The sequence below is a fragment of the Rhinolophus sinicus genome, linkage group LG07 (assembly GCF_036562045.2).
Source record: "Rhinolophus sinicus isolate RSC01 linkage group LG07, ASM3656204v1, whole genome shotgun sequence".
Lineage (NCBI taxonomy): Eukaryota > Metazoa > Chordata > Mammalia > Chiroptera > Rhinolophidae > Rhinolophus > Rhinolophus sinicus.
In genome coordinates, this window is record NC_133757.1 from 26,895,677 (window position 1) to 26,922,899 (window position 27,223).

The window sequence follows — 27,223 nt, forward strand, 5'->3', positions numbered from 1 at the left end:
CATTCAGTTACAGTCAGCTTAGAACCACAGTTGCCCTCTGCTCGCCATTTGAAATTATTAAATTTCTTCTCAATTAATTCATTTCAACCTATGTCTTTCAATCTCTCTTTCTCTCCACTCCCAGATCTCTTATCTTTTATTTTCCCTCATTCCTCTATATCAAAGATTCTCTCTAAGTTCCTCAGGAAAAGTAGAAAGGAGTTTGATGCAGGATATATGTGAACAAATTCTAGAATGCTGCAGGGTTCTGAGGCAACTCAAGGGTCCAGCTTAAGGGACACTCTGTGTGTCTCCGTTGGGCCAGGTGGTCCCCCTGCTCTCTCATCCCTCCTTTTCTCTGCTGCTGAGCCTGGCACTTTGCTGAGTTCAAAGGTAGGGAATCAGTATGCCCAGCCTCCCTGACTGGAGACATAAAATGTGGTCTCATTTCTTTTGTTATTCAAATTATGACTTGGCACCGACCCCTCCCTACATCTGAAATTGGGCCCCTCTGTGGATCCCGCAGTTATGTAGATAATTCCCCAAGATGCAGCCTTGGGGATGTCCTGAAAGAAGTTTCCCTTACCCTCCTACTTGCCCTCCAGCCTGTGCTTTCTCTGCCCTCCACTCCTCCATGCCAATGGAACACACCCTTCCTCACAGCCCTGCTCAGGGGGACCGTGACTACTGACTGGATACAGCTGATGATTCAGAGACAGTGGAGAGGAATTATCTCATTAAAAATGGCTGGCGCTGGTGCTGGGTATGGTTCTTCTCAGAGCTGAGGCCCAGACCCAGCCTCCGGTTCAGGGCTACCACGCCACCCCTCTACCCCTCCCCATCTCCCCATCACTGAATATCCCTCAGGTTTGTCTATGCTCTTCAGAACTCTAGCTCTTAACAGTCATTTTACCTAGAAGGAGAAAGAGCTCCCTAAAATCCCAGTCACAGTTCCCATTCCTTGTTTGAGAATCTACCTTTTCCCAAGATGGTGAAGAGTAGGAATGTGTATCTCCTACCCAGTAAACCCACCCCACCCCCTTGGTGCCCGATGGCCCTTAATAAACAACTGCAGCAGAACATCAGCATTGGTGAGTCATTTGGCCTTAAGTTAACACTTATGGAGGATGCCAACAGCCCAGACCAGACAGAGTTTCTCTGACAAACTGGACTCTCATCCTCTAAACTGCTCCATCCACAATGAAAAGTTTTGCAGCATGTGCATTCTAAATCCTTACAGAGCCAGAGAATATTTCTCCCAGTTTCCCCCCAATGAACAGGATTTCACAGACCTGTGCTGAGCTGAATTGTGTACCACTATTCATACTACCTAACAGAAGGTCTAGCTTGCAGAATCAGAGATATCTGCATTCAGGTTTATGGGAAACCACAATTTTCTCCAACAACAATGGTCGTGTACAAGCTTTACATTTTGTTAACTAAAGGGCCCAATCAAATAGTTTCCTCAGAAGAAAGGAAAGGTTTGCATGAAAGGTGAATTCAAATATCCTACTCTTTCAGAGCAAAACCATGTGAAATTATGTGTGTGTGTGTGTATGTGTGTGTACACATACATATATGTATATATATATATATATATATATATTTTAAGTCAAAAAGTTATTATGAAGAAAGCAAAACATGGCCCTATACTCCAATTCGGTTAACATTTTTCTCTATATATGAATGTAAATAAAAGTGATATACCATGAAGATGCTATGAAGATTCAAATAATATAGAAACATCTTCATTATGAAGTAAAGGTCTCCTTTTTATAAAGTAGAAGCCCCTACCGCCACCCTGAGCCACCAGCTCCTCACTCTATAGTTGATTGGTCTGCACCCTGCGCAATGGTGTCCAGCTGTAAGGACTAGTGGGAGCTGGATTCCATCCGTATCTGTTTACCTAGCTATGTACCCTGCCACGGGCAGTGTCCACCCAGAACAAAAGGGGTACGTTCTTCTAATTTGTGTGAAGGTACTCAATTGGCTTGGAAAACCACCTTTTAATGACTTCTTGCATATCCTTCTAAAAAGGTATGCATATACCATCACATATGTATGTATATATCTTCTTTTTCCACACACAAAAATACTTACATGCTGCTACACACTATTCTGAACTGTTCTTCTTTCTTTTCTTTCTCCTCTTTTTCCATTTTTGTTTAACTTAATAATATCTTAACATCTCTTGGGGATTTTGATATACAAGCAATACAGATGTATGTTTCTTTTTTTCTTTTTACAGGATCTCTGGTATTCCACTGTGTAACTTTATCAAAGTTTATTTAACTAGTTCGCTTTTAGTGATTGATGGGTGTTTAGGTTGTTTCCAGGTTTTTTTTAGGGGGGATGCAAGAAGGATTAGGGTTATTACACATAATGTTTATATGTATATAATGCGGATATCTATATAATGGTGTAGTTTTATAACAATGTTCATTGGGCAAATTCCTAGCTGTGGAATTTCTGGGTCAAAAGGCATGGAGGTTTCAAATTTTGACAGATATTGATTGTAACAATTTGCATTCCCAAGAATAGCTGTACCCTCATACGCGTGATAATACCTAGGATACTCTCGTGTCCTCATTAACTCTGGGTATTATCACGCATATTAAGTTTTGCCAGTCTAATAAGCAGAACATATTTCATTGTTGTTTCAATTTATATTTCTTTAAATATAAGTGATGTTTAAACATATTTTCATTGGTCTGTTGGCCACTCGTACTTCTTTCTATGTGTTAGCTATGTGTTCATATCCTTTGCTCATTTTCCTACCGAATTATTCATAATCTTTTTTTTTACTGAGTTGTAAAATTGCTTTGTAAATCCAAACATGTAGTTATTATTATTATTATTATTATTATTTGCAGATATTTATTCCAGCATGCCGTTTATCTTTTGATTTTGTGCATATTAATTTTTGTTCTACAAAAGTTTCAAATATCTATGCAGTCACATTCAATAATCATTTTCTGTATGTGCAACTTTTAAATGACAATTTTTCCAGATTCTACCTAGTAAGGTTAACAAAAAGAGTCTTGGGCCTGGTATCAGCCTGTACTGTGTGCTTCAAGGTACCCCCCCCCCCCCCCCCCCCGCAATGTGGATGCTCAAAGAACAGAGAAGCTTATGACAGGATCACAGGGCTTTGGCCTTACCTGTCTCCCCAGAACAGACAGGCCTGGGAATCACAATTCCTATTCACAGTCTGAGAGTGGCCCAGACATCCAATGGATGGGGACATGGCGCAATGGCCACATTACTTGTAAAATCAGTCACACTTTCCCTTTACTCACATAGCAGATGTCAACTAAATTAAATACAATATAATCCATGCTGTTTGGGGTTTTATTGTAGGATTCCCCCTTCCCCTTTTTTTAAATCAACCTAGTTATTAATATTTTCTGTTTAATTTTGTTCTTACAGGCAGCTTCAAAAGATGGTCCATGATATTAAGAACAATGAAGGCGGAATAATGAACAAAATCAAAAAGTAAGTTAGACTCCATTGTACTATATGAGCACTTATTTATATGAATAACATCTATGTCAGCCCGTGCTAAGTGAAAGAAAACAAAATTCTCTGTTACCCGAGTGAGGAGTTGCAACCTCTTTAGCATGTAACCATTTCTTAGTCGTGGCTAGAGCTCATGGTGGTCAGATCTGCATTCAGGAAACATGGTGAGTGACTGGGTGATACTCAGGGCACTTAGCTTTTCCTTCTCACTGAAGGAAGGGTGAGCTATGCATTCAAGGAGACTAACAAGCATCAAAAACAACATTTGTAGAAGCAGGAAAATCAGCTTCCGAAACCATTTAGCTAAGGGCCACTAGGACACGGTTGGAGACATCCAAAGGAGAAGTTACAAGAACACAGCCCCTAATTTCCTCAGGATGCTATACTGTTCTCCATATTTTGATTTCTGCTTTTTCAATTATTGCCGTATATGGTGTTTTCAACTGGCACTTGGAGAGGGAAAGCTAGAATTCTAAATCTTCCTGCACACCAAAAACTCTTAAGATTTTTTTAAAGAGAATAGAAATTGTATATACCTGCATTTGACACTCAAAATCTAAATCAAGAGAAAAGGGGAAATGTTATTCTGTTAGTTTTAAGTTTTTTTTAAGAAAATAATACAGATTCACTAGGAAAAAAAATCAAAGAGTTCAGAATTGTATAAAGTCAAAATCTCCCACTTCCTTATATTTCCACTTTAACCCACTGTCCAGAAAGGAACATTGTCATTAGTGAGTTTGGCATATAAATCTATATGTATGTGTTTACACACGTACACATACATGTACTGATAGAGATATAATAAATACCTATACATGCATACATTTCATCATGAATGGAATCATACTACATAAATCATTCTACAAACTTGCTTTGTTTGGTGGTTTTACTTAATGCTATATCATGGACATTTTTGTTGGTATGTAAAAATAAACCATATTCCTTTTTGAATAGTTGATTAATAGTCTACTATAAATGTATTATTATTCATTCAACCAGCGATATATTGTTGGACATTTTTTAAAGGGAGGGAGAGAGTTTAAACTGGCACATTTTTGGAAGGCAATTTGATAATATCAATCAAAATTTGTGGCCATTTCTTTCAGCTTAACTGTCACACACAATATTTTTTTTTACACAGTATGTCAATAAATATCTTTTGCAGATTTTGAGCATACGAAAAAACTAAATTCCTGAAATGAAGTTTTTGGGTGGAAGGATTTATGCCCTTGAAATCTTTATTGATATTCGCAAATTGCTTTCCAAATCTTTTATGCCACCAATAGTGTATGAAAGTTCGTTTCCCTGTGCCTTCAGAACAGAGTATCTTCATTCTTTTTGATCTTTGCTAAACATAAAAGAAATCACTTTTTATGGTGTTTTTAGAGTTTAAAATGTAAATGAGTCTCAATATATATAAGTGATCATCATAAAATAGTTAAAATAGTCTTCTGCTTGTGGGACGATGGTCATCTCATAGAGGAGGAGAATTTGTCTTCATGTTCTGTCTTCTGACTGGGAGAGGTGTGTAATTACTTTCATTATTATTTATGATACATATAGAATCTCATTGAAATGTCCTGCTGGTCGTTGTTTAAATCACTTGCAAGTCTAGATGAATTACCCTCCCAGTCTCCAGTTTTACAATACACACATTTTCTCAATATTATGAAGCCTCTCTATAAAATGTCTATTCCATGGGCAGTCATACTTACAGCAGCCATGGAACTCAAATGCTTCCAGGCAGTTTCTATTTCATTATACCTATTGTCCCCAAAAGTATTTTTACTTGACAAACTATGTTTCTTCTCAGCTTGGAAAACACGGCTGCCAAATAGTCATTACCCCGGGTGAAGTCAGTGGCCCTTTGGTTCTGAGTGACATGCAGTTCTTAGCGCTCACTCGTAGTCAGGCAACAGGTGCCACTTTGAAAGGAGGAAGCACAGTTGAACACACTGGTTTCCTAACACAAGACCGTGACAGAGTCGTCACTGGTCCATGGCCAAATGAGAAAATGTTCAAGTGTTGGGGGCCAGCGTACAGCTGCCGGCTCCTAGTGAGGCCCAAACCACAACTTTTACTCCTGGTTGGTGCTCAGTGACCAATAGTTGGTCTGTGCTTTTTGAAATTTTACTGGTACATCAACAGACCTGGACCAGACCCAGTTTTGTTTTTTGTTTTTCTTCCCTAAACCTTTGGTCATCTCTCTCTGGACCTAATCATAGCTCTGATGATAATATCTTCCCTGCACACCTTGCTGCCTTGCTGTAATAATTGAATGAAATAATGAAATAATAGATAGGAGAGCCTTTGGGAAAACAAAAAGCAGAATTTCTATGCAAATATAAATATTATTATTTTTGCAACATTATGATTCTGGTGTATAAGTCCTGTTTTTTTAAATCAAACATGAATTTCTGAACTGCTTTTTTCCTAAGAAATGAAATATATTTTGTATGTAATTATACACTGCTTGTAATGGATGTGATGTTTTCGTTAATAAAAGCTATTGGATATAGGCTTTATTTATAGATTGTAATTTTTAATTAAGTAAATCATTCTTAAATAAAATGGGTAACTTATTAAAAATAATAATTTACTACAAACCTTATCCATTTCAAATAATGGAAGTGGAGGTGTTGTCAATACTTATAAAAAGCCTGAATTTGGGATACATTTTTAAAGTGTAATTTTAATTTTATTCTTTTAATGAGTGAGGAAGGATTGTGAATATTCAGGACATTTTATATGTGTATAAAGATACTAAAGTAGTGTTGAAAGTGCTTGAAACAGTGCAACTTCTAAATAAGCTAAATATCACAATCCCCAACCTACAGACATTCACTGCTCACTTACCTGGCACTTTTTTAAATAGTGCAAAAAATAATTTCAGTCTAACCTACAATTAAAATTATAGCTAATTTTTCCTGTTATTTAAAGCATTTTTTGTGATTTATTAAAATAGAGTTCATCTTCTCTTACCTTCCTGTCAACCAATTAACAATTATCTTCCTTGAACCTCTGACCTCAGTGCTTACTGGTATTCTGACGTTTTGGAGCCCTTTGTCCATTGTATTTCACCTTTGCCAAGTCACAGTCATTCTGTGCATTGATGAGATGGGGAGAGGTGGGAAATTTCTGATTAATGGCTTTGCTACATGTTCAATATATCTAGCCTTTCAATGTGATGGATCCAAAACAAGCCATTATTCTATTAGTAGTTTATCTATTATCTCTACATCTGCTTATATTATGGTTCTTGGCAACAGGTGTCCCACGCACTGACCACTTGTCTAATGGTTGTTAATTACAGGCTGAAAGTCAAAGCACCTCCAAGTGTTCCTCGAAGGGACTATGCCTCCGGTAAGAGAATTTCTAAAATACTTGGACTATTGGTTAATTTAATGTTTATATTTACTTCTTGAAAAGGGAACTATGTTCTATTCATATGAAAACAAAAGGTGCCCATCCTAATTTTAAGAATGACCAGTCTATTAGGTATTTGACTATAGTGGGGACGTAGTATCCCATCATCCATCCACCCACCCACCCATTCATCCATCCATTCACTCATCTATTTATCAGCTATTTATTAAGCGTCTTCCATGTGCCAGGCACATACAAAGTCTTAGGTAGAAATACAGTGCTAAACAAAGCAGATATAACTCCACACTCACAGAATGTGTTGTCTAGAAGGGAACATAGATGATGTTTGAAGCAATGACAGTTCAGTGTGATCTGACACACAAAGGTCTGTGGAAGCACACAGCAGCAAGCTCTCATCTAAGCAGAGGTGGAGCAGATGGGGAAGGGAAGGTTTCCTGGATAAAGAACTGTAAAAATGGATACTTGAGAGGGGGGCATGGGAATAAATTATTGACAGCACATAGTTACTCAATTCCCTTTGAGTTTAGCCCTGCGACCTCACTACAACTAAGATCAGCTTTGTCAGGGGAGAGCAGTTAGTCTTGACATTTGTAGTGTTTATGGCAGTGGTGAGCAAAGTAAATTATCCAATACACTTTCCTTTTCTAGAACAGGATAGGTCTAAAAATCTCTCTCTACTGACTTCGTGTAAAGATTTCCTGGACATGGACAAATCTATACAGTCCTTAGTGAAAAAACAAATACATTCTTCTCTTCAAGTTCTAAAAATGAAAACAAAGCAGACTACACCTGTTAAATACCCAAGGGTTTGATGGGGAAATTATGGAATCATGGAGTCTCAGTTTTAAGAGGAGCCCCAGAGGTGATATAATCTAACATCCAATCCAGTGCTTACACCTAGCCCATTGCTATGTACCACAAACAAGGGCCAAGTCTGTCTGGTCCAGTCAAGGACAGACAGCCCTGGCAAGATATAAATGTGATTCATTTCCTCGTGGCTTCCAAAGTTTGCCCTATGGCCACACACTACAAGTCTTTAAATATTAAAGACAGTGGAAAATGAGTTGTTCTGTGCAACTTCAAGGATAGAGTTAGAAGTTAGGGTCATTTGAATGGTTTCTTCCCTAGAATAAACATTTCCAGGTGCTTCAGCTGTTCCACACTTACTATGATTCACTGAACAAATATTACACGAGGGTGTCCTGTGTGATACTCACTGTGCTAGATGTGAAGTGGAGAACAAAATATAATCCCTGACCTTGAGGTGCTCAATGACTAGTGGGGCATCAGATAATAAACAAAAATGCCAACAGGTAAATATAAATTACCAAACATGGTAACTGCCTATGAAAGAAAATGGCAGGTGGAGTGACAGGACATCACTATGGGGTGGGGGAACAGCTTAGGTAGTCAGGGAAGGTCTATGGAGGTGACATTTAATTCAAGTCCTGGCATCTGAGCAGGATGATTTGTCACTTTGTAGATACTGGACACAAATGTTAGTAGCTCAGAGGCAATCCTAGGAAACCTAAGTAGACAGATACATCTGATTTCAGGATGGACATCTCCTGATGATCCTCTCCTACTCAGCGACTCAGCTTTCTTCTTGCTCATCCCCTCTCCCAGCCCCCTCCTTTCCCCGTATTTTTCATTTGGACAAAAGACAGGTAGCATTCATCATTTATTCATCTTTTTGCCTAAGCCTCTCACACCAGGGAATCATCCTTGAGTCCTCCTCTTCCTTCCCCCTCTACAAAAATATTAATCTCGAAATCCTATTAATTCTAGCTTTTAAGTGTCTCTCAAATATGTTGTCCCTCACAATTCACATAGCTACAGCTCATCCTCGTCATCTGTTGCTTGTCCTAGTACAGAAGCCTCTAAGTCATCTCCTTAATTCCTAATCCCACGTGGTCCTCTCAACCTCCACCAGAGAGCTGTTCTGAAATACCTTTGCTTAAATATTCTCATGGCTCTACATCATCAACAAGAGGAATTGCAAGTCGCTGAGTCTGCACACAAGGTCCTTCAATGTCTAGCCTTTAATTGGTTGTGTAACCTTGGACCACTCACTCTGCTCTCCTTATCTGTATCATGCAGGGATTGAACTAGAAGTTCTGTCAGGTTCTCACCAATGCTAATACTCTAACCTCCCACAAAGGGAAATCTTTGGAGCCCAGGGCCCAGTGAGCTTCTCCCAACCTTCCCTGGTGTTAGGAAGCTGCATCTTCCAATTTGTCCTTAATCTCTCTTGGGTCTCAGCTGTGTCCTCTAGGCCTCTGCTACTACTTGAAGTGCCATCCCTAGCCTGCAGCATCAGCATTACCTGGGAGCTTGGTAGAAAGGCAGAATATCTGCTCCTCCAAATAGCTACAGAATCAGAATATTGCTTTTTAACAAGAGCTCCAGGGGATGTGAATGTATATTAAATTTGAAAAACCTGTTACAAACCACCAACTCTGTCCTTACTTCTCCTGAACTGCAAGATAAATCCACTGAAATTCCAGGATCTCAGAATTCATCCTATTGCTTCACCAAACCAATAGGGCCTTGCCTAGTCTCCTCTCTGCTCTTACACTCAGTCCCCACGGAAAAGGTCCTTTTGGCAAAACCACCATCACCACCGGCAGTTAGTACTTCCCTTGCCATTCCCCTCCCCACCCCCATCTCATGTCCCAGGAGCATTTCCAGCTGCTTCCCCTGAGCCTTGGGGACCCTGAGCAGTTAAAAGCCCAGGGCTTCAGAAAACAGCCCTGACAGCTCCTCTTGAACCCAGGGCATCTTCAAGGAGCTCAGAGGTCGCAGTGTTTGGAGACCTTAACCCACCAGACATCTGGAGCCCCAAGAGGCCTGTCAAGTGCTCCCTTGAGGCCTGTGCAGACTTGGTCCACCCAAGTCTCCTGAAACAGCCCCATGTGTCTCCCCCGGATGCTGGAATTATGTCCTTTTTACAGTCCCAGAAGCAAATGGTTTCCCCAATCCTCTAAAGCAGCAGAGCGAGTTGACCTTGGTGCCGCTGATCTTGACAACAAAGAATGGACAGGGCCAGCGCCCCCCAGAGGTCAGCAGAAGAATCACCACAGTGCCTCTAGTGAGAGTGTAGGACAGGCTTGAATTACACAAAGAACGGAAGCGTGGACCTCCTACACATGCAGATCAGGCCAGGGTGGAGCCTGCTGCTTGCAGTTCAGACCAGCAACCCTGCTTTATCTCTGAGGAGGGACCATTGCCTGCAGGGACTCACGGTCCACTGAGCAGAATAGATTACACCCAAGCAGCTAGCATTCCGGAAGGGAAGCTATCCAAAACATGTTGTATTTACTCTGTTCTGGGAGTTGTTAATCTAAGCTCTTTACAGACATTAGCTCATTTACTCTCCCATTAGCACCATTATATAGAAATGACTATCTCGGTTTCCCAGATGAGGAAAAGGCATCTCAAGAACATTAAGTAACCTGTCCAAGGTTACTGCAGCCACTAAAGGAATCCCACCCCAGATTCCATTTCTGGTTCCTTCCTTTGGCCCAAGCTGAGAAGGTTACACTTTTCTGGGGCATTTCTTATTACTCTGAAGGCCCAGAGCCTCTGACAGGAACAGCAGAGCCTGCTTCTCAGCTTGTGTGCTTTCACAGTCCAACAGCCCCCTGTATCTTTGAGGTCTGAGGCCTGGCTCGAGAGAGATGGAAGGGGAGAACCGTCGTAGTGTCTCCAAAATCTGGTGGGGTCATTGCAGAAGCTCTGCTTGTCACTCCACAAACCCCTAACAGGTCAGAATTAAGTAAGTTGTCTCTCCTTGTCCACTTGGGCTCTGATATCCAGGGCCTATTGTGATGTCCCCAGGAGGTCTATTTTGTCCTCCCACCACTGATGTCCTGTAGGAGGAAACCAGAGCAATGATGGTGGTGGGGCGGAGAGAGGTGGGGACAGAGGAAGTTACTTGGACAAGGATTCTTGGGTAACTGTCTATACAGAAGCATAGGATACACGTAACAATCCTTTGTCCATCAAAGGAGTTGATATAACACTGCTTTTGGCCCCTGCCCAGGTGTCCTTGATGAAGCCAGCATTCACTTGGTTTCCTCTCTCTTCATTTATACACTTAACTGGTGGTACCAGCAAAGCTGATATGGGGAGAGCTGATTGCACGTCAGTCCTGCCTCATGGAACTAAGAATGGAGGAATGAAATTTGGACTCAAAGGTATTTTAAAGCCTAGGAAGTCCTGAAATGTCGCCCAGTCCAAGTTTCTCATGTTAGGGATCAATGGAAACCAGAGAGGCAAAGTGACAGCCTCGGCTCAGACAACCAGGTGATGGCTAAGCCAGGACTATGTTCCCCACTTCTACACATCCACGCCCAACCCCCACTAATAGGGCCCTTGGAAGGGATGAATAAACATACCAACAAAGGGAGTTTCTAAGAAGTGTTTAGACTCATGTCTCCCGGCCAGCCTGGATCTGGGCCGTGGCCTCAGCTCCCCACACTGTCACATCCTTCTCTCCTCTCAGGGTGTACCCAGTGGGACTGTCCACTCACCACATCCCCCGCAGTCCCTGGACTTCTGCTTTCTGTTCCTTCCCTGCGTCAGCCCCACCACTGCCGCTAGCCCACCTTCCTGTTTTCTTTCCTTCCTGTGTCCCACTGCAGTCTTCTCACTGGTTCCTGCATCCCACCCCCAGCTCTGTAAGAGGAGAAATGCGAGGGCCTGGTGGCCCAGAGCACAGCCAGAGTGGCATCAGGGCCACAGCCAAAGCTGTGTATCAGGCATGCAGCTGTGGCATGCACTCCTCAGGGCCCGTGGCTGGGATGCCAGCAGCACTGCCCCCCCTCACCCCCGCCGTGTTTGGTGACCCAGATCCGATGACCCAGAACTGAGAGGTTGAATTCACACCCTCTCCTTCACCTCTTCACTCAAGCTCTCACCACAGAGCCCTTTACTGTCCTTCTAGCCAATCTCTCTCCTTCCCAAGACCTCCAGTTTGGTTCAGCCTTCATCTCTTCAAGGCTTCATCTCTTCAAACACTGTCCTTGTCAGCCTTATATCTCCAGCTTGTCACTAGAACCAAAATGTCCACTGTGGCTGAAGCATCCCCTTGGCTGGCAATGAATCTAGCTTTGTTTCCCCTCTTGGCATTTTCTCCTATGACTCTCCAGTGCAGCTCATTCATTCTGTATATATCTGTGCCTTATGGATGTGCCATCCATCTCTCAGCCAAACCCTGCTTATGGGACTGACACACAAGCTCCTGTCTGAGTATATGGAAGGCAGACACCCTCCTTCCTCTTCATCCTCTCACCCAAGTCTTGCTCTTCCTTCAAGGCCCAGCTCAATCCCACCTTTGACACACAGCCTCATGCAACCTCTCAGCCCTCACTGAGTGCATCCTTCTCGACCTTTCCCAGCACCTGGCCATGATTCCAGGTGCTGGGACGTTTACGAGGAAATGTTACCCTGCCCTGGTTTGTCCTCAGTCTGATACATGAGTGTTCTCCTGCATTCTAGGTCTTTTATTACTGTTGTACAGGGCGGCTTGGTGAGAAGACCTTGAACTTTGTGGTCCTTTGGGCCTGGAGTGGAATCCTGGTTTTGCCCTTTCAGCACTGTGTGAACCTAGATAAATGTAGTAACTTCCCCAAGCCTCAGATTCCTGATCTGGAGATAAGAGTGCCTATCCTTTAGGTTATGATGCAAATTAAACAGAAAGTAAATTAACAGCAGTAACTGTCATTCACTGAGCCCTTACTCTGTGTCAGTTACTCTTCTAAGCTCTTTCCATGTGTTATTTCATTTTCATGCTCTCAAAACTCTATGATACAGGTACTACTAATAATGTCCATTTTAGTGATAAGAAAACTGAGGCCCAGAGTTAAGCAATTTGCCTAAGGTCACACTGCTAGCAAATGGCAGAATCAAGATTTTCAGCAAGGCAGCTGACCCCAGATCCCAAGCTCAAAACCCTGTGTGTCTTGGCCTGGAGCAGATGCTGAGATGGGGCCATCGTGGCCATTCTCAGGTGTCTTTTTAGTGCCAGGTGCTGTGCTCATAGGCTTGGGAGGGCCCTGTGAACCACAAGGCCTCAGCCAAGCAAGGGGAGGAGTCCCTCTATTGTGTGGCATGCGATTATGACAGTCAGTGGAGCATAAGCCCCAAACAAGGTACATGACACAGTAGGAAAGGTTTTCCCAGAAAAGGAGGCCCAACCAGTATCTCAGCTTCCTGGCAGGGGCATGCAATCCCATACCCCAAATTAACCCCCCTGGCCCACATTACACTTGAACTTACCCTCCTGAAAAATTTTACCCACTACACTAGAAGCTTTCTTGGATCTATTTCTTTGTGGTAGCCATACTACATGGTTGCCATTAGAATGAAATAGAATTGGTATTGTTTTGAGGGTTTATTAAGAATTTTCAATACCCAAGACAACAACAAGTAACATTAATACAGCATGTGCTGTGTGCCAAGCTTTGCAAAGTACTTCACAGGTATTGTATTGCTTGATTCTCATAAAAACACGAGGCAAGCACTATTCATATCCTTGTTTTATAGGCGAGGAAATTAAGCTTTAAACAATTAAAGTACTGGTCCATTTCCAAGCAGGTAGCAAAGAGCAGAGCCAGGATTAGAACCCAGGGAACCTGGTTCTAAAACTACCACCTGCACACTTTCAGAGGCTCCGTGAGAAGCTGAAAAACCACCCACTACTGTGGATTTAGTACTTTGGATTCTCATGCTTTTCAGTCCGGGCAATGGCCTGCAAGGTTGTGACTTTATGAGGATGATGCTGTGAGTTGCCTGTGGGACCAGAAGATGGGTGTAGCTAGGAGAGGGTGGGGAACCATCAAATGACCTCTACCACATGATGCTTTTGTCTCTTTACTTTCTCAGTATGCCATAATGCCTGGATTGGGCCATTCTTGTTTCTCTTGGGTTCTATCTGAATGCTCAGTGGAGGGCCAGGGGGTTCACGTGAGATTTCAGCTGCAGGAGCCAACAGATAGCCAGGCCTCCAATGCAGCCCCTACACTAGCTAGCCATGTGGCCTCAGACAGGTGTTGCAACTTCTCTTAGCCCTGGTTTCCTCTACCATAAAACAGAAATAATAATGGCACCTACCACAGACTTCTATTTGGAAGATAAATGAAGAAATACATTTACAACACTTAACCTAGCACCCAGCACATAAGAAGTGTTCAATAAACAGCACCTATTATTATTATTATTATTATTATTATTATTATCATCCTAATTTTCATTCATTCAACTCATTTGTTGGTTCATACTTTTGTTAGTGCATGGATTCCCAATGCAAAATGATCCAGATACAAAGATAGAATAAATTGGCCTTGCTTTTCAGTACAGTGACACAAATAAATTGATTGCAACACAGGGCAGAATGAAATACATGTGACATCGAGGTGCCAGCAGCATCTAAGAGCGCCCCGAGGAAGGAGTAATGGGTTATGACCAGAGGGACTGGGGAAGACTTTATGGAGGAAGTATGACAGGGATTTCTATGGAAGAAGGAAGATGGGATAGGGGAACAGCATGGGCAGAGCAGAGAACTATCAAAAGTGCTGGATGGGAGGAACAAGCTATTGGGTAAGTGAACATGGAAGACTACAGCAAGAGGTCAGTGGAGGGACAGGAGATGGAGGCATTTGAATCTGTTGACACAGAGCCTTGACTCTATTCCATAGGCAGCCCCTGATGATTCTTGAGGAAAGGAGCAGCATGATCCAAACTTTAATAACTAGAAACAGTAGGAAGGACGATTGGAGAGGAAAGATAATGAAGACAGGAAAATTAGTTAGATGGCTGCTGGAACTATTTTCACCAGTAACTGAGCATAAACTATACCCTGACTCACTGAGAAGAGGTTCAGGAAATGCAGTTGACCAAGGCAGGGCAGTGTGTTTTATAAAGTCATTTTATAAAGGTTTCTATTTTAAAGATTGAAACAAAAACATCTTGTTTCCTTAAGGGTTGATTTCCAATTATCCCCAAACTTAAGATACGCCAGGTACTGGCATAACAGGAAGAGGACTTATTCACCTATTCTTCTAGAGTTTCATGGAAAAACTCAATGGTTGAAATATACCACAGTTTGGTATAATTCAACCCAAAGAATAATTTAATAAAAATTATTTTTCTTTCTACATTCAAATTAGACCCATTGTTTGGCTTGTAGAATGACGCTCCTTCTTAGCACCTATCATGTTTTTCCCAAGAGAGGGCACCATTGTTTAAAATCTGGCCACTCTGATGCAAAGACTTCCTTCCTGCCTCCATTTCACCTATGCAATTCCTCTCCTTGTGCCTCTGTGGAGCCCATCTAGAACTGGAGTCAGTGGTCTGCCATGGCAGAGGGTAGCAATGGCAAGGAAAGGTTCCATTGAGGTTCTGGAAGAACCATACTCTGGGCCTTCTAGCAGTGGCTGCTCAGTGAGGCGGGAGGAGAGCTGGGACCCTATAGTGCAGTCGTTGGAGCCACTCTGCCATCTGGACCTGTGTCTGGTTGGTCTCCTACACAGAGGTATTTAACCTCTAAGGTCAGTTTATGTGATGGGATAGATGCTAAGCTTCTCATACTCTAAATGTATTTTGGAGAAAAGGGGGTCAAATGTTCTCCTTAGCTCTCATAATTCAGACCTATTTTATTCTTCAAGATCATAAGCTACTTAAGTCCTGTCATACCCATTGTTATACCCCCTGCAGAGTCAAGGATGGCTCCTGCCCCCTGGAGCTCAAAAACAGCAGGGCATCATAGCATCGGGGTCCAGAGCACGCACTTGGAAGGCAACCTGCGGGTCCAACTCCTGGCTCCACCATTTACTACCTGACCGTGGCAAATGACCGTGGGCTGATTTTCTCTAGGCCTCAGTGTCCTCATAAAGTTTTTGAGAGAGATAAATGAGGGCAGGCTCTGGTAATATTGCCTGGCATGTACTAAATAAAGCGCTGGATAAAAATTTTCTTAATGAAAAAGTCAAAGTTGGAGCCAGAGAGAATCTTAGAAGTTATCCCTTCATTTTATAGACCTGGAAACTGAGGCTCAGAGATATTAGTTGTGGCTCACCTCCAACTAGTTAGGAACAGAGCCTAGATGAGAATTTAGGTCTGTCTGATTTCATGCGCAGTGCTCTTCCTCCCACACCATCCGCATGTTAAATCAAAGAAACCCTGGTGAGCAACACAATACGGATTGCAGGTTCCTACTGGGTTACTCTAAGGTTCCCAAAATGTCTCTGGACGAAAACAGACATAGGTCTGATGCACCACTTCTCTGCCACTGGGGGACTTCTCTTAATGCTTTAAGAATTGACTTAAAAAAAAAAAAAAGATTCAAAAGGGAATGAACATGAGATGACTGTAATACTAACCACTCAAGGCCAAGTAAAGGGGACCAGGAAGCCCAAGAGCAGGGAAGGCAGGTGTGGGTGCCGTGGACAGGGTGGAGCTGGCCAGCTGACATGTATGTTTATGCATAATTCTGCTTTCCTCGTGCCATTTTAGAGACCCCTGCTGATGAAGAGGAACAGTGGTCAGATGACTTTGTAAGTATGTGCTCCTGGGAATAGGAGGGTACCATTTCCACCAGGGCTGTGGGTGGCCTTTTTAAGGGCTTGTTTCCGAATTACACGCTGGTGGTCAGCTGCCCGTCACAGAAGGGAGATGGCCGGGCTGGAAGGGCCACCTACAGGCAAGGCAGCAATAACCTCATAGGGGCTGACTTCAGCTAGCACCGTGTGCCAGGCTAAGAGAGTTACGCACATTGCCTCATCTACTCGTCAGCACAGCCCTGAGTACGCATCCTACTCCCCACTTTCTGCTGGTATTCAGAGTACCCATCAGCATGGCCTCAACAGACGGTAAAATGCTGAAATATTTCCGTGTCAGTTGGCAAATGCCCGTGCCCCGAATTCCTCAGTGCCCATCACCACCTGGCCCCTGCCCAGGAGCCTAAACAAGTGAACAACTGATGTGCCTGTCAATGCCTGGCACATCAACGGGCCACGGTCAGGACCTGGGCTGGATTAGTTGGTAAACATTTTGAATATCAGCCCTGCCCATTTTACAGGTAAAGAAACTAAAGGCACGGAGAGTGTAAGTAACTTGCAGTTCCAAAATTCAAACCCAGGCCCTCCGATCTCAGACGCAGGCTTTTAAACTCCAAGGTGCTTGCTGTGACTGAGCGGACATTAGAGCATCAGGGGCCACAGAGTAAGAGTGAGGGGCCTGCCTTTGATGACGTTGGGGGTGGGGTGTCAGAATTCACTGTCAACCTCTTCAAGGTGGCTCTGCAACCCACAGGGCCCCAGCAGGCACCTCTCTCTTAGGCTGAGTCTTACAGGGACATCCTAAATACTTTTCTTCACAACTGTTCCTCACATATCACTCATGCAGAATATTAGCCTGCTCCAATCTGTAAATTTTATTGTCTAAAAGGGATCCAAGAGGGTCTCCACACAACAACATACCATATAAGGAAACTAAGGCCAAGAGAATGCAAATGACTTGCCCACCGTCACTCACTCAGTGGCCCAGAATGAGAACCCAGGATTCCTGTCCAATACCGAGAATTGAGCCACAGCCCAGCTCCATGTTGTGTACACTACCTGGAGTTTATTCAGAGGGTTAGGAGACAGGAGTTCCTTCCTTTTCAACTGCAGAGAAAAGATTTTTTTAAAAGAGGGAACGAGATGGCCTATGTATGAGTCCGTTGGGCATGGAGTTATTTCCCAGCAGCACTGCAGCTGCGCCCCCTGCTGGTAGCACTCGCCGAGCCACATCTGAATCAAAGTTAAGAAGCTGGTCCTCATGCTGAGTAAGGGAAGCCAAGAAAATTGAGTTTGCTGGTTCGATAAAAAGAGCACACAGTGGGAACTTAGAAAACACAAAATAAAATCAGCCTGGAGTGGAGGGAATTATTTGTCTCCAAGGCAAACAGCCAAAATCAAGGTACTAGCTATAATAAGGACTGAGTCAACATTCTTTGACAATTATTTTTACATTATTGGATTCCCATTGCACATAAAATGACATCCAGGCTTGTTGCTAAGATCTCTAGGCCTTATGAAATCTGGCCCCTGTGGACCTGTCCAGCCTTCCCTGCACCCCCCCTTCAGGCCCTTGCTCGTCACAGCCCAGGAGCACAGGCCTACCCTCAGTGCCTACAACAGTGCAAGGGCCGGTCCACCTCAATGATTTCAGACTCATGGTCCTTGGGCAGGAGAAGGAAGAAGGGAAAATGAGAAAAAAACCAAAGAGCGTTCCCATTCTTTCTCACTTGGTCAGCTCCCTCTGATTCTTCAGGCTTGGTTTAAATGTCTCCCTCCTGGGAAGGCCTTTTAGGTACCGCCATCCAAGGTAGAATTGCTCCTCCCATTGCTCTCTGCCTCAGGACCCTGGTTATTTCCTTCAGTGCGTCTGTCACTACTGACAGCTACTTTAGCAGTTTAGTGATCTACTTATTATTTATTATTCACTATTTGTTTGTCGCTGGTTTCCCCTGCTAGAATATAAGTTCTGTGAGGGCAGGGATTATGCTCAGAGTTAAGCACAATGCCTGGCACATATTAGGTACTCAATAAATGTTAATTAATTAAATGAATGAATGGACAATTTGAAATTTTGTCTGATTACACATTCCCTTCTTTAAAGTTTCCATCAGATTATCCGACGTATAGCACTTGCTCAAGTACTGAATGAATAAATGAATTTTGTTCGCAGAATTGAAAATAATTCGAGGGAAGGAGGTTTTTAAGAAGTATTCCAGAAGTTTGAACATATTCCTTTTTTATTCTCGTGATAAAAAAGGCATTCAATGCATTCCACCGTGTTTGAAGGAGGAGGGGCTCATGGTACGTCTCTCGCAGAAAAGATTTTCCAAATGAAGGACCAGCCCTGCACTCCTGAGCACCCATTTCCTCCTCCTCAGTTCCTTCAGAGCCCAGGGCAGCAGCTCTATTCATTCATTCATTCATCCCACAGCTGTTTATGGGCACCTACCCTGTAGCAGGACCTGTGCTGGGTCCTGGATACACAGGTTCTGTCCTGCCCTCATGGGGGCAGCCCAGTGTCAGAGGAAGAGCTGCCAGGCACAGCTACCATGGAGTCTCTCTTCCTCTACCTCTCTGCTACCTCTGCCACTGTGGTCCTCTCAGTCAGGCTGCTCTGCCTGAGGGACGGCGAGGACCCCAGTGACCTCCCCAGTCTGCATACTGCTCCTCAGCCTCCAGGGAATTACGTCTCAGAAGCCCCATTTCTGCACCATGAAAATGGAAACAAAGTGGGGCACCCAAACGTCTCTCATTCAGACACTTGTGTCTGGGTGCCCACTGATTCCTTCACTTTCCAGATGTTTATTAAAACTACTGCTTCTCAGCACTTGCACTGATGTCTCCCTGGGAGGCCGCCAGAGCAGCGACCAGGTCCTTGGCCTGGATGAGGAGGGTCCTCACCACCTCATACTGGACTAGATTAGCTTTGGCAAGCCAGGCTCTGGCCCTGTTAATCCTCCCCTTGGGCCGCCCTTTCACTCCCACTCCACTTGCTAGGCCCCCACCTGAGAATAGTGATTGCTTTCTCCAGAACACACAGAGCAGACTCAAATGACTCAACTCCATGCCTCAGTTTCCTCAACTATAAAATGGGATTTTTTAAAAAAACTATCTCATGATTGTGGTGAGGAGTAAATGAGGTATGCAGTACATAGAAATGTTGTTTTAATAATTATTATTATTAATTATTATCATTATCATGATTCTACTCAGCCTTATTTCAGATTCATGTTCAGGAAAGAGTTTTGAGTCCCCCCTGCCAACTCCATCTGCTATTACTGAGATAAGTGTTTGGAAAAATGCCCCCTAAGGAATTTTCTTACCTCACGCCTTCCTGTCCCTTCCAGCTCTCCCACTCTAGGACAAGGACAAGTATCCTCCTTGGGCTCCTTCCTCCTTTTATTCTCTCTCCTGACACTCCTCCAACCACCTCGGAAAGCACTCTCTTTTCAGCCTCCTTTCTCATTCCTTATCCTGCGCTTCGCCCTACTCCCCTCCTCTCCCCATTTCCCTACAGACAGAGGAGGAAAGCACGGCCCCCATTCATTCATTCATTCACTCACTCACCCATTCATCCCAAACATACTGAGCTCCTATCATGTGCCAGCCCTGTTACGGGTCCTGAGGATACAGCAGTGAAGGAAACACTACACCTGCATCACGTATCCCTGCATCAGTGTTATACAATCGCAAGTAAAGGAGACAGGCCAAAGGGCGGGTGCATCAGCCATCCATTCACTGGAAAATCATGTAAGAATCATGCATGTGTCAGGTAGTCTGTGGGGGAGTAGACACTGAGGTCAGCGGGCCTCTTAAGTCCTGAACCACATATTTCCTCCACGTGAATATACATATGCGTGCTGTATACGTAAACTGTCGATGAACAAAATGCACAAGAAGCTTGTAACTGCCTCTGGGGACGGGAACTGAGTGGCTGGGATAAAGACTTCACTACATCCTTCTGAACCGTTTGAACTTCAGACCATGTTAATGTAGTTTTCAGTATTAACTTACATAAAATTTACGTTAAAAAAAAAGAGAGTGGACAGTTGAGTCAGTTTGCCCCTGTGGCTTACCAGCAATGTTTAAAAAAAGCAAACAAACTCTTAAACCTCATCTCCTCAAAAATATCTACGTATTTCTGTGTAGCTCCTTACCCTCTCCTTATTAAACTTACTTTTTCCTCAACTGTCAGCTTTCATGATAAATAAACCTGTTGGTTATTCTGTTTTATTGAGCCCTTTTTCTGTCTTCTTAAAATACATTTTCTCTCCGACTGTCCTTTGGCCACATACAGTTTCAGCTACCCTGTGGGTTAAATGGTCCACCTGTTCCCCAGGACAGTGGTCAACGTGATAAATTCCGCAGGCAGAAAGGCAGGGCTTGCACCCCAGCTTTGCCTCTACTGGCTGCCTAACCTTGGTGAGCCAGTCTTGTTTCCTCATTCTGACACTGGGGCAGCCGCTCTGGCCCCCTAAAGCAGGAGCTGTCCTGACGACTAAGCCCAGATGGGCACTGAGCAAGGTGTCTGTATTGCAGGACAGTGACTATGAAAACCCAGACGAGCACTCGGACTCAGAGATGTACGTGCTGCCCGCCGAGGAGACGGGGGACGACAGTTATGAGCCACCACCCGTGGAGCAGGAGACAAGGACAGTTCACCCAGCCCTGCCCTTTGCCAGGGGCGAGTACGTAGGTGAGACCGCCCACCGCCCCAGACCCTGCGTGCTCAGCCTTCCGGGCAGCAGGGAGGTGGGTGTGGGCACCTCCCACTCACCACCTCCAAGTGGGTCATCTGGTCACTCACAGGTAATGGAGCCCCAACTGGCAAGCTTGCCCATTTGAGGGGAAAGGTGTCCTTCCTAAATCAGGAATATTGAAAATGGACAAAAGCTAAATGAGCGAGCATACCCTGATGGTTGCTCCGAACACCCGACAGTCCCTTGAGAAATCAACTCAGAGATTGATTGATAATCCCCATTTCGCTTCCAACTTCCTGTGCACAAGGTTCTGGAATTTCTCTTGAGACATCTGTACAGAACAAGGACAACGGTCCAGGATCCCAGTGTCTGCTAACACCCCTCCTTCCTCCACGGCTGCCCCACACTGACTGACTGGACACACTGAGTCTAGACTGGACTTTTTACGGGGGGCGGTGAGGTGGGGGTGAGGAACTAAGCCTAAAATTAGCCTCATAGGTTAAATGGACACAGTTCAGGTCTGGCCCCCAAGCCTGAGTGTGGCTTTTAAGGTCTCACAAGAAGTCTGTGTTCACTCCTAGGAGAGGCGCGTGTGCTCTCATTTGTACAGCGCACCCCTGCCTGTCAAGGGCTCTGCATCCACTATCACCGCCGTTAACTGCGTCCTCACCGCCACCAGGCACTGCTGCTTCATGCCACAATTAATGTACTGAGCACCTACTACGTGCCAGAGCTACACTAGCACTGACCATTCAGCAACAAGGAAGACAGACATACTCCCAGACTTTCTATAGTTTACAACTTAGTGCTTTCCAGTCCTGGCCTACTGGGTCTCTAAATAATCTTATGAGAGAAGTATTCCACCTCCCCCTGAAAGGAGCAAAGTGAGGCTTAGAGGAGTGAACTAATGGTCCAGGGGTTCGTAAGTGGTGGAGCTGGGATGCGAGCCAGTCAGCTCAGCCTCCAAAGTGCACGCTCTTCACCGCTCTGCTCCACACACCACCCACCAACCATACTTTTAAGTGACCTTGTTCAATGATCTCAACAACCCTGGGAAGGAAGGGGCTGCACTAGGCCCATTTACAGACCAGGAAACCACAATTCAGGATGGTTGAGTGGTTCATTCAAGGGCACACTCTTCAAAGCCTGTCTTCCGTGTTGTGCTACTGCTGGTGGGCTTACATCTTAAGAAATCTAGGTAAACTCCAAGAGCTGCCAGTAAAACTACAAAAACTGACAGAGTTACAGGCACAGCAAAGTAGATGCCCTTATGGCTGTACCACCTGGAAAGAGGCTTCCATGGAGGCACTGAATGTGCAGTTAAGCACACACCTTCTACTAGGCAAGGTCTGGGCGAAGGGCCGGAGCGGGCACCAGGAGGAGAGCAGAGTTGGGGGCACGACAGGCAGAGGCAGCTGCATCAAGCTGCAGACAGTCTGTGGCAGGAGGAAGCAGCAGGAAGCCAGTGTAAGCGCCCATGCTGTTCCCAGGGTGGGGAGCACACCAGTTATTCCTGTGCTAAGGTTTTCCTCAAGTCCAAATCCGTGCTCACAGAATCGACTGGGTAGACGCCATGTTGCCTACACCCTCTACCACATTACCCGGGTAGTATCAGATCTGTTAGGTGTCGCCTCTGTGAGACACTGCTCATCCTGCTTTCACTGCTTTCCTCCTGATCCCTACAATAACTCTCTGAGGGGGGTATGATGACCCTCATTTTAAAAATGAGGAATGTGAGTCCCAGAGAGGTTGAGCAACGAATAACTAGCCCGAAAGAACACAGCCAATGGGTGGCAGATCTGGGGACCCAACTGAGGTCCCCTTGGCTTCAGAGCCTGGACTCCTTCCCTGTAGCTTTTGAGGAAGCTCCCTGATTTGAGGGAAATGGTGAAGGGGGAGAATGTGTAGTTTCACTCAGATGAGTAGTGGCAACCCTGAATGCACTGGAGAATAACTTGGGGACCTTTTAAAATCCATAATGCCAGGTCCCTCCCTACAAGTTCAAACCAGTTATGTCTGGGAGGGGGCCTGGGCCTTGGCATTTTTTAAAGCTCCCAGGTGGTTTTTATGTGCAAGTGGGATTGAGAATTATTGCCCTTAAGGGTTCATAGAGCAAGTGAACCATGGAGGAGCACCCCCTTAGACCCCCACACTGCCAAGGTCATCATCCACACTGTTTGGTAGAGTCCTGGGCTGTCAGCTCTCCTGAGTTCATGGGTCTCCACCTCTCCCCAGGGAGGATGTTTTTGAGGAAGACATTCTTTTTTTTTTTTTTTTTTCAGTGTTAAAGTTTTGTTTTGTTTTTTATTTTATTTTATTAAATTTATTGGGGTGACAATTGTTAGTAAAATTACATAGATTTCAGAGGAGGACATTCTTTTGGTTGTTATAAGTCAACAGGTACTTGAAATTTTTTGCCTAACATGTCATTTTACTCTTTTAAGGACTTCCCCACTAATCATTTGTGGCTAAAGAGATGCCAGAGGTTTCATATTTTCTATGGAGGGAATGATCCAGAGCCCCTTTCATCTTATTCTTTGTTGTTCCTTTCAAGACAATCGATCCAGCCAGAGGCAGTCTCCGCCCCTCACCAAGACCTTGCCCAGTAAGCCGAGCTGGCCTTCAGCTAAAGCGAGACTGGCCTCCACGCTGCCGGCCCTGACTTCTCTGCCGAAGCCTCAAGTGCCACCCAAACCCAAAGATCTTGAGGATGAGGTAAAGTACATCTGTCTGGAAGGCTTTCCAAACCACCTGGAAGGAAGGCTGCAGGGGAGGGGGGAGGCGCCAGGACTGTCTGGACTCACGCACATCTCCCGTCCTCCACCGCCGCTATCCAGCCGGCACTGACCACCCCTGCCCCACGCTAACTCTCTAATGTTGTGCTGACGGGGTGTTTTTTCTCTCTCTAAAAATGGCGTATATGACTTTATTGTAAACATTTTCATTCACTAGAGACGTATGGTATAAAATCAGTACTGGATCTGTGCCCCTCTTATTATCCCTCCTCTCTCTTCCCTTAGTTTCCTGTGAATCTTCTCTTTCCTCTATAAGATAGTTCCCTATCTTTATTCTCCTTTGCTTCTCTGCCCTGTCCCACATCACTTCCTCTCCTCCACCTTCTTTTCTCTCTGTTCCTCCAAGGTACTCCTCTAAGATACAGAGGGGTACGGTCGGGCATGTGAAGGAGACCCCTCGTCTATAGGGGGAGCTGATAGTAGTATCTAGCTTACTGAGTTGTTATAAGGATTAAGTGAGATAACACGTAAAAAGTACTCAGATGAACACCTGGCAATAAGTGCTCAATAATTGTTTGTTTTCTGTTTCTCCCAGTACCCATCTTGGCTACTCACCAAGGCAGGTTGTAAAACCCCTTTTGAGATCTGATTAACTCATTTCCCTCATATCAATATAAAATCACTCCCTCTCTATTTTTATGGTCAATTATTATTGACAAAGATGCCAAGACAATCAATGGGGAAGGAATAGTTTTTTAAACAAATTGTGCTAGGATAACTGTAAAGAATGAAAGTGGACCCCTTTCTCACACCATAGGCAAAAATTAACTAAAAATGGATCATAGACCTAAATGTAAAAGCTAAAACTATAAAACTCTTAGAAGAAAACACAGGTATAAATCTCTATCACCTTAGGTTAGGCAGTGGTTTCTTAGATACAACATCAAAAGCACAAACAACAAAAGAAAAATAGATAAAATGGACTTCAAAATTTAAAAATTTTCTGCTGTAAATAACACCGCCAAGAAAATAAAAAGACAACCTATAGAATGAGGAAAAATTTTTTCAAATGATGTATGTGGCAAGACATATTTAGAACATTTAAAGAACTCATATAACTCAATAATAAAAAGACAATTAACCCAATTAAAAAGGGGCAAAGGAGTTGAACAGTCTTTTCTCTAAAGAAGATACACAAATGACCAATAAGCACATGAAAAGACCCTCAACATCTTTAACGATCAGGGAAATGCATATCAAAACCATAATTATGGAAGGAGAACTGACTCTGGGTGGTGAACAAACAATGGGATTTATAGATGATGTAATACAGAATTGTACACCTGAAATCTATGTAATTTTACTAACAATTGTCGCCCCAATAAACTTTAAAAAACACACCATAATTAGGTACCACTTCGCACCCTTTAGAAAAGTTAATCAAAAAGATAGACAATATCAAGTATTGGTGAGTATATGGAGAAATTGGAACCCTCAGGCATTGCTGGTGGGAATGAAGAATGGTACAGTCACTTTGGGAAACAGTTGGCAGCTCTTCAAACTGTTAAACATAGAGCTATGATACGACCCAGCAATTCTACCACTAGGCATATTCCCAAGAGGAAGCTATAAAAAACTGTAAAAAACTGGTACATGAATGTTCATGGCAACACTATTCGTGATAGTCAAAAAGTGAAAACGACTCAAATGTCCATCACCTGATGAACAGATCAACAAAATGTGGTATAGCCACACAATGGAATATTATTTAACAAGGAAAGGAAGTAGTGATACATATTACAATACGGCTGAACCTTGAAATTATTATGCTGAGTGAAAGAAGTCACAAAAGACTACATCCTGTAGGGTTCCATTTATCCACAATGTCCAGAATGGGCAAATGTTAAAGGCAGAGAGTAGAATAGTGGTTGACCAGGTCAGGGGAAGGGGTGAATGGGGAGTGACTAATGGGCACAGGGTTCCTTTTGGGGTGATGAAAATGTTGTAAAATTAGATTGCGGTAATGGTTGCACACTCTGTGATTATACAAAAACCCACCAAATTATACACTTCACATTAGGGGAAATTAATGATATATGAATTATATCTCAATAAAGATATTTTAAAAATCATCCCTCCCCATATAGTAAACTATGACTGTACCGCGGTCTTTTCATTCGTATCTGCATTTCGTTTAGGCTGATTACGTGGTCCCTGTGGAAGATGAAGATGAAAACTACATTCATCCCACAGAAGGCAGTTCATTCCCATCTGAAAAAGGCAAGCACTTGTAGTTATAAGCACCTGCATACTTGTAGCAGTTGGTGGGGTTGTACAGGACTGCTTGGGAGCAAGCACCTTGGGGCTCAGAAATGATGGTGCCCAGGCCTCTTTCCTCGTGGCCACAGCATCCGGCTTCTTGGGCAGGTTGACCAGAGGCCCCAGTGAGTCTCCTAGCCCATGTCTGTGTTAAAGAAGCCTTTACCTTCTTCCTTAATTAATAGTCCTATTTAATTATGAAAGCACCTCGGTGCTTATCATTAGCTGTCCTCACTTAGAATGGCTTTCTCATACAACTCACAAAGTCGCAAGCCACCATGTGGGCCTTACAAATATGGCACCAGGAACAATGTCTGCAGAGGACGGCAAAGATGAAAGAGTGAAATGTGCTCTGTGTTCTGATCCTTTAAATTTAGTGCTATTCAGGCCCATGAGAAATATGTTGTTGTTAAAACCGTCACAGAATAACAAATGCAATTACAAATTACATTAAAAAGCCAGTGCCACATCCCCTCAGGGGAACAGTGCCTGTCTCCTCTGGATATAGTCACTGTGAAGAATACAATCCTGTGTAAGTGATGCCTCTTCAAGTAACATTACTCATCTAATAAACTTGACTCTGACGTAGCAGTAGTCAGATTTTCCTCTGCCATTCTGTCACAACCCTTTCCTACAGTCCCTAAATGTCACCAACAGTTTCAAGACCCACCTGAATTCCTGAGCCACCCATCACCATGAAACAACAAATACACATTAAACATCCCCACCCAAAAAAACCCCTCGAATTCCAAAAGAAACCCTATGTGTAGCATGTGGCAGAGGAGGTCCGGCTATTAATTTGGCACCTCCACGGTTAGATTCAATATACTTCTCCTGATTAAACAAACAAACAAACAAACCTCTTTCATCTCCAAGACCTCCAGTTTGGCAAATGAAATTCCAAGCCACTATACACTTCAACAAAATCCCTATCATAAAATAATTTGGTTATTTCTTTTATCATTAATATATTCATTCTAAAGGTGTTTCTTCTGAGAAGGCTTCTTTTAACAGCTTATGG

At 43.7% G+C, this 27,223-nt stretch overlaps 2 protein-coding genes across 4 annotated transcripts in view; one reads left to right on the forward strand and one right to left on the reverse strand.

Annotated features, from left to right (window-relative positions):
* The window catches only part of BLNK (B cell linker), a 71,963-nt gene that overhangs the window by 20,268 nt on the left and 24,472 nt on the right, over positions 1-27,223 (forward strand). Inside the window, exons 2-7 of the mRNA XM_019724775.2 lie at positions 3,409-3,474; positions 6,812-6,861; positions 16,402-16,442; positions 20,988-21,144; positions 23,703-23,863; positions 26,082-26,163. Of these exons, the coding sequence (XP_019580334.2) occupies positions 3,409-3,474; positions 6,812-6,861; positions 16,402-16,442; positions 20,988-21,144; positions 23,703-23,863; positions 26,082-26,163 (557 nt within the window). The remainder of the gene's footprint in view (positions 1-3,408; positions 3,475-6,811; positions 6,862-16,401; positions 16,443-20,987; positions 21,145-23,702; positions 23,864-26,081; positions 26,164-27,223) is intronic.
* Positions 1-27,223, reverse strand: part of ZNF518A (zinc finger protein 518A) — a 93,599-nt gene that overhangs the window by 2,133 nt on the left and 64,243 nt on the right. For 2 of the 3 annotated variants that reach the window (XM_074339300.1, XM_074339303.1), the window contains one exon: positions 6,872-7,331. The exons of the other annotated variant lie outside the window; for it this stretch is intronic. In XM_074339300.1, coding sequence (XP_074195401.1) covers positions 7,278-7,331 — 54 coding nt within the window. In that variant the 3' untranslated portion in view covers positions 6,872-7,277. Of the gene's footprint in view, positions 1-6,871; positions 7,332-27,223 lie in introns of those variants that run through there. 3 annotated transcript variants of the gene reach the window in all.